Genomic DNA, 12,664 nt, shown 5'->3' with positions numbered 1-12,664 from the left:
ATATATATATATATATATACACCGGGGATTAAAGGTGTGTGCTGCCAGGCCTAGCTAAATCCTTCTTACCTGTTATTAAAACAGACAGGGCCGCTCACTTGGACGTCTTCTTTCAGATTCTGTCTACATTCTTCTTACTCCTTTTGAATGTTCTCATAGTTTATGTTGGCGATGGGGCTGGCTTTGTTTGAGAAAGAGTCTTGTGCTATGTCCTTGCCAGTCTGGAGCTTGGTAGACTAACCTGGAAATTAGACCAAACTCATCTTCAGACTTGAGCAGTCCTCCTGCCTCTGCTTGAGTGTTGGAGCTGCAGCCGTGTACCCCATTCCTGCCAGTGCTGCCACTGTGGTCATGTTAGCAGTCAAAAGCTTTATCAAAAAGCAGGGATGAGGTGCACAACTAAGTATCCCTAACAGATGGACACTGCCTCTGTTAGGGTGAGATACATGGAGAATGGCAGTGATTGGCATGGGATTCCTTAGAACACGGCCAGTAGCAGTCCCTCTGCTACCATTGGCTACTTCGGGTTGACATTGTCTTTCTGACCTCAGGACCTTCTACCGTTTCGAGGCCGTATGGGACAGCTCCCTACATAACTCCCTCCTTCTGAACCGAGTGACACCCTATGGAGAAAAGATCTACATGACCTTATCTGCTTATCTGGAGGTAAGGAACCCATAACTTGAGCAGACCCTGGGAAGCAGGCAGTGACAGGAACAGTCTGCAAAAATCCAGCTTACTTTTTCATCCCTTCCCCTCCGTATTCTTTTTTTGTTTTGTTTTTGTTTTTCGAGACAGGGTTTCTCTGTAGAGCCCTGGTTGTCCTGGAACTCACTTTGTAGACCAGACTGACCTCAAACTCAGAAATCCGCCTGCCTCTGCCTCTCAAGTGCTGGGATTAAAGGGGTGTGCCACCACGCCCAGCTTCCCCTCCGTATTTTTAAATGGTTTATTTGATTTTACTTTGCTAGCTGTTCTGATTGTTTTAGATTCTAATCCAGGGCTCTATTTAGTCAAAATCGCACAACTTTTTTGATCATTTAAGCTTCAGGAAACCAATCACCAGTTAAGACAATTTCATACCATATTTTCCTGGTCGTAACAGAGACTAGTTCCAGGTCTTGGAACAAGCCTGAGTCCTTCTGCTTTTATTTCTTTGAGTCTCTGTATCCAAGGCTCACCTCAAACTTCCTGTGTAGCTGAAGGTGACTTGTTGCTCCTGTTTCTGCTTTTCAGGCACTGGGATTACAGGCATCCACCATCATGCCTGATCTGAGCCAGATTCTAACTTTTGTGCTGTCACTCACTGCTCTGTGTCCTCTCATGAGCTTCTCTGTCTCACTTTCATGTATTTCTTCCTCCTCTTCCTTTTTTTTTTTTTTTAAAGATTTATTTATTCATTACATGTAAGTACACTGCAGCTGTCTTCAGACACACCAGAAGAGGGAGTCAGATCTTGTTAAGGATGGTTGTGAGCCACCATGTGGTTGCTGGGATTTGAACTAAGGACCTTTGGAAGAGCAGTTGGGTGCTCTTACCTGCTGAGCCATCTCACCAGCCCCCTTCCTCCTCTTCCTATTCTTTCTCGTTCTCCTCTTCTTCTTCCTCCTCCTCCTCGTCCTTCTCCCCTTCTTTTCTTCAGCTTCCTTCTTCTTCTCCCCCTCTTACTCTTCCTTCCCTCACCCTCTTCTTTCTTTCTCTCTTTATTTCTTTCTCTTTCTATTTTATGTTTTGTCTTTCAAGACAGAATTTCTCTGTATAGGCCTGGCTGTCCTGGAACTCTCTTTGTAGACCAGGCTGGCCTTGAACTCACAGAGATTCACCTGACTCTGCCTCCTGAGTACTGAGATTCAAAGCATTTGACACCACCCCTGGCTTCTTCATTTTTAAAGTGTGCAATGATAGGATTTTCCCTCAAAAGAAAATATGCATTTATCACGTGTGCACCTGACCTTGTATTGTTATCTGTTGAGTGGCTGTGGGAATCATTGAAGCAGAAGCCTACCTCTCTCCACAGCTGGAGCCAGCTTTCCTCATCCACTGCTGTACAGCCTCTCACCACAGCTGCTCTCCTTGTCACTCAGCACTTTATCTTGTCTGTTTGCAGTTGGATCATTGCATCCAGCCGGCTGTCATCACTAAGGATGTGTGCATGGTATTCTATTCCCGAGATGCCAAGATCTCACCACCACGTTCTCTGCGAAACCTCTTTGGTAGTGGCTACTCAAAGTCTCCAGACTCGTAAGTTTTTGAAACAAGCTAGTTTCCAGTTTTGTCCTAGTCCAACAGAAACACCAGGCCTTAGGTACCCCAGCTTCTGTTGCGAGTTAGTTTGTCATCTATAAACATTTGAGTCACTGACACCTGAGTAGCAATGACTTGCATGGTGGCATTTCATACAGTGTTAGCGGTGAAGGAAAGAGGAGTGTTCTGTGTAAATCTTCCAGAGCAGGTTAATAAGGACTCGTTGTCACTATTACTCATATTTTTAATAGATTGCCATTGAAATTTTCTTCTATGTAAGAGTTGTTGTACATATTTAAGGTACACAAAAATATACCTTTGAGACTGTGTGGCCTGGATACTTGAATATCACCACTCATCTTCACGAATAAAGAATGACTATAATGCAGTAAGGTTGAGTCCCTTCCTGCAGTGTCCAGAATTTGTTGCTAATCATTTCCTTCCAGTCAGACATTTTCTTCTCTTATGTCAAGAACGGTTCTTAGTTTTCTCATTTATGTTGTAGATTTTTCTAGTGTACCCTGTTCTGTTCATCATATTGGAATAACAGTGATCAAAATCATACTGAAAATAGGCATCTCCTAAGAGAAAAAATGTAAATAAGCAAACAATAGTTAGCAATAAAAAATAATCAGTGTCTTAACTAGGACCAGAAAGATGGCCCCGGGTGAAGGAGCCTGCCATCCGCCTGAGCTGCGGCACCCACATGATGGCACCAGAAAACTAAGTCCCCAAGCTGACCTCCAACCTATGCATGCCTACAGAGACAGACACAGACACACACACTCACAGATAAATAAATAAAAGTGAAAATGGTGTGTATCTAAGTGTGGAGTTGTAGCCATCAAGAAGACATGCTGTTTATTAAGTAAGCAAACCCAGGGTTTTCCCAGTTTGTGCTACAAGAAGCTCACCAGCTGTTCTAATTTATCTTCAATAGCAACCGAGTGACTGGGATCTATGAGCTGAGCTTATGCAAAATGGCGGATACTGGAAGCCCAGGTAAGCTCTTACCACACCATATTCTTCAGGAATATTACTAAAAAAAATTGGAGACTCATTCATGTTGGGAGGAAGAAAGTCTTTTAGTATTTTACAAGCCAGTTTTATAGTGATGGAGTGGTAAAATACACTCTTTGATTTATGGCATATAATGTGATTATAAAAATGGTGTTCAACAAGCTACAATAGGCTGTGAAATATGAACTTGTTAGGAGAATTAGAATAACTTTGGCTTAGTGGGGCCATGGTGGCACACACCTTTAGTTTCAGCACTCAGGAGGCAGAGGCAGGTGGATTTCTGCATTTGAGGCCAACCTGGTCTACAAAGCAAGTTCCACAGATACACAGAGACACAAACCCTGTCTCAAAAAACAAAACAAAACAAAACAAAAAATCTTTGGCTTAGAAAGCATTTCTTTTTTTACATGTTAAAGATTTGTTTATTTTATGCATACCAGTACACCATCATTGCTCTCTTCAGACACACCAGAAAAGGGCACCAGACCCCGTTACAGATGGTTGTGAGTCACCATGTGGTTGCTAGGAATTGAACTCAGGACCTTTGGAATAGCAGTCAGTGCTCTTTACTGCTGAGCCATCTCTCCAGCCCAGAAAGCATTTCTTGAGATTGGATTTTGTTTAGGCCTGCAACCTACAACAGCCCCTTGCCTTCCAAGTGCTAGGATCACAGGTTCTGAGCCACGGAGCCTAGCTATTCAGAAAACCTTACAACTGCTTACTACACCGCCTTAACAAAGATCATTTCTCAGCTCATACCATTGAGCAACAGCATCAGCTTTACCAGGGAAATTGTCAGAAATCCATGTTTATGGCTGAGGTACAGATTAATAATGATAAAGCATTTGTTTAGTTTTCACAAGACCCTAGGTCTGAGCCCAGCATTTTTTGAGTTTTTAGACCGGGTTTCTCTGTATAGCCCTGGCTGTCCTGGAACTCGCTTTGTAATAGACCAGACTGGCTTCAAACTCAGAAATCCACCTGCCTCTGCCTTTCAAGTCCTAGAGTTAAAGTCATGGACCACTACCTCCTAGCTTTCTATTTTTTTTTTTAAAGATTTATTTTTTTTTTAAAGATTTATTTATTTATTATATGTAAGTACACTGTAGCTGTCTTCAGACAGTCCAGAAGAGGGCGCCAGATCTTGTTACGGATGGTTGTGAGCCACCATGTGGATGCTGGGATTAGAACTCTGGACCTTCGGACGAGCAGTCGGGTGCTCTTACCCACTGAGCCATCTCACCAGTCCTAGCTTTCTATTTTTAACGGATGGTGTGACTGTGTCCCCCAGACTAGTATGGAACTCAGTGTTTAGACCACGCTAGCCTCAGACTCACAGGGATTACTTGCTTCCGGCTCTTCCCTCCATGGATAGAAGACATGCACCACCATTCCTGGCATCAGTTTTATTAATAAATAAAATCTCATAGGCCAGATTTGGTTTGCTATTTTAAAATGTGTAAGAGTAATTTGTTTTGACTTAAATTGGAGTTAGATTTTTCTCTGGGGTATTAAAAAACAAAAAAATCATGGTTTTTCTTATGTTAGGCATGCAGAGGCGGAGGAGAAAAGTCTTGGATACCTCAGTGGCATATGTGCGGGGAGAGGAGAACCTAGCGGGCTGGCGACCTCGTGGAGACAGCCTCATTCTGGAACACCAGTGGGAGCTGGAGAAGCTGGAGCTGCTGCATGAGGTATCAGGGGCAGCCTGGGCCACGTCAGGGACTCAGGCAGGACAGCATCCACCCAGTCCTACCCTTGCCTTCCCTCTGTGACCCCTCGGCTCTTTGATTTCCTGTGATGAAAGCATAACTGCATATGAAAACACTAACTGGGCTTAAGTAATGATGTTCCTCTTGACAGGTGGAAAAAACTCGCCACTTCTTGCTGCTTCGGGAGAGACTTGGTGACAGCATCCCTAAGTCTCTGAGTGACTCACTGTCCCCCAGCCTCAGCAGTGGAACCCTTAGCACCTCCACCAGCATCTCTTCTCAGATCTCAACCACCACCTTTGAAAGCGCCATCACACCGAGCGAGAGCAGTGGCTACGACTCAGCAGACATTGAAAGCCTGGTAGACCGAGAGAAAGAGCTGGCTACAAAGGTGGAGAATCCCTTCTGTTTTTGCTTAGAGTCCCTACCAGCAGGCACGGAGATAATCTCTCTGTTCCATCATTGTCAGCAGCTGTCTTTGAAGACACTGATACTCATATTGAACATATGAAATAATAAGGGTCAGTCCTTACCCTCACAGGGCTGTATCCTATAGAGTTGGTATTGTGAGCTGGCCTCGGAAACACATGTTAGGGGTATTCAGTGGCTTAGGGAATTCATGGGATAGAGTGACAGGAAATGGAATCGATCCTATTTGGGCATCCAGAGGCCCAGAGGGTCCTGGGAATGATGTAAATATTTCAAATGGTGTTTATTTGTTCCTGCATATTTTAAACAAGATTACAAATTCTTTAGTAGGACTAATGGTCTATAGCTCAGTGGTAGAGTACTTTGCCCAGCATGTGCAAGGCCCTGAGTTTGACCGTAAGTATGCCAAAATTACATTAAACTAATCAACAATAAGAGTTTTCTTTAGCAGAAAGTGAGAGTGAGGAAGGGAGCTCCTTGTTACAATGGTCCATTAGAAACGCGAAGCCTCTTCAGAGAGGGGACGAGGGTACTGGATGGATGGAGAAGGCAAGGATTCAGGATGACTCCTGGGTCGCCTGATGACGCCTGTAGTCGGCGGCGACAGAGGATAGAAAACTTAGACGGGTTTGTGTGTGTCTCGTCTTAGTAGTCAGGTGGTCTTCTAGTGTGCTTAGGAAAACATGAAGGAAAACCAGAAGGGTTCATGGTTTTGGTTTTGGTTTTCCAGTGTGGGAAATTGAACATAGGTCCTCATGTATGCTTGGCAAACACTCTACCACTAAGCTACATTCCCAACCCATGTCTTTTATTGAATTGAGAATTAGAAAGATGTCGATTCTTTTGTATTTCTGAGACACAGTCTTCCTGTGTTGCCTTGGCTGACCTGAAACTTGTTGTCTAGATCAAGCTGACCTTGAATTGGCGGCAGCCTGTGCCTGGCTGTCTGCTGAGTGCTGGAATTAGAGGTGTATATTGCCATGTCTGATTCTGCTGCTATATTCCTAGTGAGATAGGGTTTCTCTAATATGTAACCCTTGCTGTCCTGAAACTTGCTATATGTCGACCAGGCTAGTCTTGAACTCACAGAGATCTATCTACCCCTGTTTCTCTAATGCTATCATGGGCTACCATGCTCTACTCATAAGCACTTCTAATCTATGTCTGTAGTAATTTGCTTTGGTTGTATTAAGGATGGTTGTTGAAATCCATTTGCTTTTTACTGCCTTAACTAGACATATGCTAGCTTTCCTCAGCATACTCGTAGGTATTCTAAGCTAGCATAGGTATAGGACATATTAGTTCTCCTGTATACAGGACTGCATTTAGCCATTGGAAGTTTATGTTCAGCCCTGACTGACTGACTCTCTACCATCTCTCATTTCAGTGCCTGCAACTTCTCACCCACACTTTCAATCGAGAATTCAGCCAGGTGCACGGCAGCATCAGTGACTGTAAGGTGAGCACGCTGAGGCCATTGGGCGTCACTGGTGTGGTGTGGACCATTCCTTTTTCAGCGGTCCAAATTGTCACAACGTGTGCTGCTTTTAGAAAGTCATGGGTGTAGACTGTATCTGAAGGGGTGTGACATTATGCTCTGCCGTGGCTTCTGATTTTGTCAGAACACTGACTTCTGAAGTTGGCAGATGCCTTCTAGGATGTGTAGGATTACTGTCATAGGAAATATTTAGGTGTTTGTTTGTTTGTTTGTTTTGGTTTCCTTTGAAGAGCTTGTGATGTTGGGAAGTACTAAGCTTTTTGCGTGAAACAAAACAATGAAACTGTTGGTGGCATTCGACTTAATGGGTTCAGCAAAAGGTGATAGTTCTTGAGAGTACCTGGGTGTCCTTCATGGCCTTAATCAGCTTAACCCTTTGGCTTTTCCTTCAGCCTTCCCAGCTATTGCCTGCCTGGGTCTCTCTGCACCTCCAGTACCTTCTTCTAGACATTCCCATGCTTGCCTCCCTCATCATTTCTGGTTTCTGCCCCACCATTGCCTGCTTGGAGTGGGCCTCTTTGAGCCCCCACAGCAGGCCAGCCACCCCTGAAACATTTGTTTATTTTTCCTTCTTATTATTTTAATTTTATATGTATGGGTATTTTGCATGAATGTAGCTCTGTGCATTGTGTTTGTACCCGATGCCTGTGGAGGTCAGAAAAAGACGTTGGATCCCATGGAACTGAAGTCCCAGATAGTCATGAACTACTGTGTGGATGCTGGGACTCAAACCCAGGTCCTATGTAAGAGCAGCCAGTTCTCTTAACCACTGAGACATATTTCTGGCCCTTTATCTGGTACTTTTTGGGTTTGTTCTATTTACTTGTTCATTCATTCGTTCATTCATTCATTCATTTGGGCTTTTTGCGACCTGGTCTAACACTGAGACATATTTCTGGCCCTACTATCTGGTACTTTTTGGTTTTGTTCTATTTACTTGTTCATTCATTCGTTCATTCATTCATTCATTCATTCCTTTGGGTTTTTTTGCGACCTGGTCTAACTGTGTATCATGGGCCTGACCATCTTGCAACGTTTGAAAGTCTGTCTCCCTTCTTCACTAATGTATGCTCCGCTCCATGAGTGCAGGACTTTGCCATGTGCTTTGAACAATAGGTGCTTGGTGTGTGTGTGCAGGCTGTGTAATAGCAGGGAGAATTAATTAGAGACACACAGAGCTTCTCATTCTTTCTCTCCCCCTCCCTCATCTCTCTCCTTCCTCCTTTTCTTCCTCATTCTGGGGACAGAACCAAGGGTTTGGTGCGTTGCCTATGAGCAGTAATAATTGTGTTACAGAGGCTTGTTTTCTTTAATGACTTTGAATCAGCCTTATAAAAGATGAGGTACTAGCCATCTTGGACGACTTTTGCTGCTCTTTGTGGCAGAGGCAGATGTAAAGTGCTTGTCATACAAGCATGAGAACCTGTGTTCAGATCCTCAGTGCCCATGTAAAAAGCGTCGCCTCTGATCCTAGGGCTGAGGTGGCTGAGACAGCAGATCCTGGGCTTGCTGGCCGTCTAGTCTAGCTAACGTTGAGCTCCGTTGTGCTGCTGCTGCTGAATCTCATTGGTGCTGCCTTTGTTGTAGTTGTCTGACATCTCTCCAATTGGACGGGACCCCTCTGTGTCCAGTTTCAGCAGTTCCACCCTCACGCCCTCCTCCACTTGCCCCTCTCTGGTGGACTCCAGGAGCAGCTCTATGGATCAGAAGTGAGTACTCAGATATCACAGAGACAAAGTACCAGTTTTTCTATAGTTCTGGATTCAGCACATCACTGTCCTATTCTGGACAACTCTAAAGTGTGTGGGCACTTTGTTCATTTAAGTTTATTAAATTTAGGATGTTATTAGCTGTATGAAATTGTTATATGTGCTACTAAGAAAGCAGAAGCTAATTAAAAACACAAATCAAATATAAGATGCATCCCAGTTCAAGAAATGATAAAGCCTAGAGGCCCACAGAGATGGCTCAGATGGCGAAGCGCTTGCTGTGCCAGCATGAGAACCTGCGTTCAGCTCCCCAGCATCCACATGAAAAGCATCTGCAGGGGAACAGGACTCTGATCTCAGTGCTGAGGAGGCTGAGTCAGGTGGATCTAAGAGCTGGGGGACGGGAGGAGTGTCTTCTGGATGTGGTCACCTGCCTGAGACCTGCATAAGAAGAAGCCAGCCCATGGATTGGGAGAGGCTCAGGGGGCCCAGTTCCTAGCTGAGGAGCTATGGGCAAGTGATGGCTGCTGGGAAAGAGTTCTTTTTCTTTGTGGCATGGCCACTGGTCCGTGCTCTAGTATCTGGCCCATGCCTGTGTGAATATAGACAGCACTAACTGAACTCACTGGATTACTGACATGAAGCTGGAAGGGGTGTGTGGTGGTGGAGATGATCAAAGTACATTGTATAGGGTATAAAACTCACAGAATAAATAGATACCACATAAAAGGTAAAAACTTAGCACAATCAAGTGGAGAATGATAGAGGAAGGCATCTAGTGATAGAGGAAGGCTTCCACATGCATGAGCTCATGCATACACACACACACACACACACACACACTCAAACACACTCAACACACACATACACATGCACACACGCGCACACACACACACACACACAAGAAATAGTAAAGCTTGCAAAATGAACCTTTTTTTTTTTTTTTTTAAGATTTTTTAATTTTATGAGTACACTGTAGCTGTCTTCAGACACACCAGAAGAGGGCATCAGATTCCATTATAGATGGTTGTGGTTGCTGGGAATTGAACTCAGGACCTCTGGAAGAGCTATAAGGGCTCTTAACCGCTTAGCCATCTCTCCAGCCTCAAAATGGACTTTTAGAATCAGAAATATACAGAATCATCAGGCTAAGCTATTCTAGGAGACCCCTAACAACCAGAACAGAGGCCTAAAGAGTGATGGCGATCACTACTCTACTCCTGCTCTTAGGAGCCTATTTATTAAGTACACGGTATTCTGCCTGCATTTATGCCTGCAAGCCAGGAGGGGGCACTAGTCCTCATTACAGATGGTTGTGAGCCACCATGAGGTTGCTGGGAATTGAACTCATGAGAGTCTGGAAGAGCAGACAGTGCTCTTAACCTCTGAGCCATCTCTCCAGCCCAAGATGTGAACTTTTTAAAACCCCTTAGAAACTTGCTATAGCACAGTGGCCAAGCATCGTCCTGTGTCTCTGACTGTGCAGTCTACCAGTCCCAGAGAGAGCTGCTGCTGTCAGTCAGGGGCCGCACTTTGAGACCCACTGTGTCAGTTCTGGCCATGAGACTGACAGGACACTCCTGAGGGGACACAGTTCCTATTCAGATGCTTGTGTTCTCAGGACTCAGTGGTCCCCAGTGTCCTGTTCCAAGGAGAAAATGCTGGAATTGAGGGTTACCTTTCTGACACGAGCTTCTTCTAGCTGAACTCTGAAACTGATGTTTGCCTCTGGCACCTGGGCAGGGGCACTGTGTCTGGGTGAGGTCATGTCCACAGTTGCTCTGACCTAACTGAAGTGCTTCTTACTCTTTTCTTCCTCTGTAAGGACCCCAGAAGCCAACTCTCGTGCCTCCAGTCCCTGCCAAGAATTTGAACAGTTTCAGATCGTCCCAACTGTGGAGACACCCTATTTGGCCCGAGCAGGAAAGAATGAATTTCTCAATCTTGTTCCAGACATTGAAGAAGTCAGAGCGGGGTGAGTACTGTGACATGCTGCCTTTCTAGCTCTGCTGTGCAAGGCTGTTCCAGCCTAGAGCACAGGGCTGTGCTGCGGTGTACGGTGGGCATCTGAGCCTATAGCACATTGTGCTGCTGTGACCAGTGATGATCTAGGCCAAGTGGATCATTTTCCTGTCCCGGTGCATCTGAGGGCTCGGGAAGCATGTATTGATGGATCTCAGCTTACTAATGTTTACTTTAGGAGAAACTGACTTCTTTTACAATGTCCTTTCAGATCAGTGGTGTCTAAGAAAGGATACCTGCATTTCAAAGAGCCACTTTCCAGTAACTGGGCTAAACATTTCGTTGTGGTTCGTCGCCCTTACGTCTTCATCTATAACAGTGACAAAGACCCAGTAGAGCGTGGCATCATTAACCTGTCTACAGCACAGGTGGAGTACAGCGAGGACCAGCAGGCCATGGTGAAGGTCGGTCTCTCCTGACTTGGCTGTCTGATGCTCCCTGTGTTCTTCCCTTTTCAGTTTGGTGTTCTAGTCTGTGGCATGGATCCTAGTTTATATCTGGGTTGCATGAACTTTCAGTGTGAAGTGCTGTGCACCCTGTGAATTTGGCAAGATGGTCCTAACTGTTCATTCTCTCCAATAACTTTCTTCTACCTAATGTCTCTTCCCAGACACCTAATACTTTTGCTGTATGCACAAAGCACCGTGGGGTCCTTCTGCAAGCTCTCAATGACAAAGACATGAATGACTGGTTATATGCCTTTAACCCACTTCTGGCTGGCACAATAAGGTCAGATACTGTTCTTTTGCTTCATTTTGTCATGCTGAGACAGTCTCACTGTATAGCCCAAGCCAGATTCTAAGTTCTTCACCTCATCCCAAGGGCTGGGTTCACAGGTGTGCACTACCATGCCTGGCTCGAGAAAGCTCTTTCCTTTCTCTGCTCAGCTTTCAGGCCCAGAAACAACCAGCATGAGTAGGAAAGATGTGTCATTCTAACTGGGATGAAACTGGAAAGGAAGGCAAGGGTACGATGATGAGTTACAGGGTGAGATGAGTGCCCTGCTTCCAGTGCGGTGTCATGCATCCTCAGCTGTAAGGACACCACCGGTCCTATCCTTCATCTCCTTTAGGTTTCAGTTTTCAGGAGGTCTGCAGAAGGCCCAGAGCACCGAGTAAAGGAGAGATTGAGTGCTTTAGTGGACTCCCATAGTTCAGCCCTGTGTGAGAGGAGCGCATCTCACAGAGTCCCCAGGTTAGGGAAGACCTCAAAGCTGTCCCTGTGCTACTGTTAGGAGTCATAATGTCCATATCTGCTCTGCAGGCTATCTGCTGTGCCACCCCTGTGAAAAGGTTATTCAGCCCTCAAAGGGGTCTCGAGTTGAGAACTGCTGGTCCAGCCATGTTTAGGAGCGTAGAAACCCGGCCTGCGGAATGGGCTAGGAGACCAGCATCCACTCTTCTAACCCTGCCTCCTGTTTTTCTCATAGGTCAAAACTCTCTCGCAGATGCCCGAGCCAGCCCAAGTACTGAGCGTTCTCCTGACTGAGCCTTGCTCACCTTCGACAGATAAAGAAAGTGTTACCTCTCATTCTCTTTGTGATTCTTGACAGTTATTCTTGTATGTAATCCTGTGGCTTAACGACTTTTCCCTCCTCACCCAGCACTTGTCTAGCTCTCTGCTCCCTCTCCATGGCTCTGACTCTTCTTATTCTTGTGCTAAGACTTGTAGCATGTGGCCTAACAAAGGGGAGCAAAACCACTACACGTCCATACACACTCATACTCACCCACACCCGTGGGGACCCAGCACATCTCCCAGTGATTCTCCTGTGTACTTCAGCTTCCTTTGGATGTTAGGTCCCCGTCACGGTCACTGTCCGACTGTTGTCTCTGTATAGCTCTGGTTTTCAGGGTAACTTCTCTGTCTCTCTTTTACTTTCCCCTTTGTTTATGATAATCTTCTTTTTTCTGGGTGGTTTAGAGACTAAGGGAGGAGACATTTGGTATTGTCGGCCAGGAGAAGAAAACTTGTTTCTCTCTCTCTCTCTCTGTCTCTCTCTCTCTCTCTCTCTCTCTCTCTCTCTCTCT

At 45.3% G+C, this 12,664-nt stretch overlaps 1 protein-coding gene across 8 annotated transcripts in view; it reads left to right on the top strand.

The window, feature by feature from the left end:
* Positions 1-12,164, top strand: part of Kif1b (kinesin family member 1B) — a 123,826-nt gene extending 111,662 nt beyond the window's left edge. For all 8 annotated transcript variants that reach the window (XM_021161570.2, XM_029476043.1, XM_029476045.1 and 5 more), the window contains 11 exons: positions 552-666; positions 2,108-2,241; positions 3,185-3,246; positions 4,813-4,958; positions 5,128-5,367; positions 6,793-6,864; positions 8,491-8,612; positions 10,438-10,587; positions 10,846-11,038; positions 11,245-11,363; positions 12,064-12,164. In XM_021161570.2, the coding sequence (XP_021017229.1) occupies positions 552-666; positions 2,108-2,241; positions 3,185-3,246; positions 4,813-4,958; positions 5,128-5,367; positions 6,793-6,864; positions 8,491-8,612; positions 10,438-10,587; positions 10,846-11,038; positions 11,245-11,363; positions 12,064-12,106 (1,396 nt within the window). In that variant the 3' untranslated portion in view covers positions 12,107-12,164. The remainder of the gene's footprint in view (positions 1-551; positions 667-2,107; positions 2,242-3,184; positions 3,247-4,812; positions 4,959-5,127; positions 5,368-6,792; positions 6,865-8,490; positions 8,613-10,437; positions 10,588-10,845; positions 11,039-11,244; positions 11,364-12,063) is intronic.
* The last annotated feature ends 500 nt before the right edge of the window (positions 12,165-12,664 follow it).

Source organism: Mus caroli, chromosome 4 (assembly GCF_900094665.2).
Source record: "Mus caroli chromosome 4, CAROLI_EIJ_v1.1, whole genome shotgun sequence".
Taxonomy (NCBI): Eukaryota; Metazoa; Chordata; class Mammalia; order Rodentia; family Muridae; genus Mus; species Mus caroli.
The sequence above is the reverse complement of the archived record's forward strand: the minus strand, read 5'-3'. Positions and strand labels throughout refer to the sequence as shown.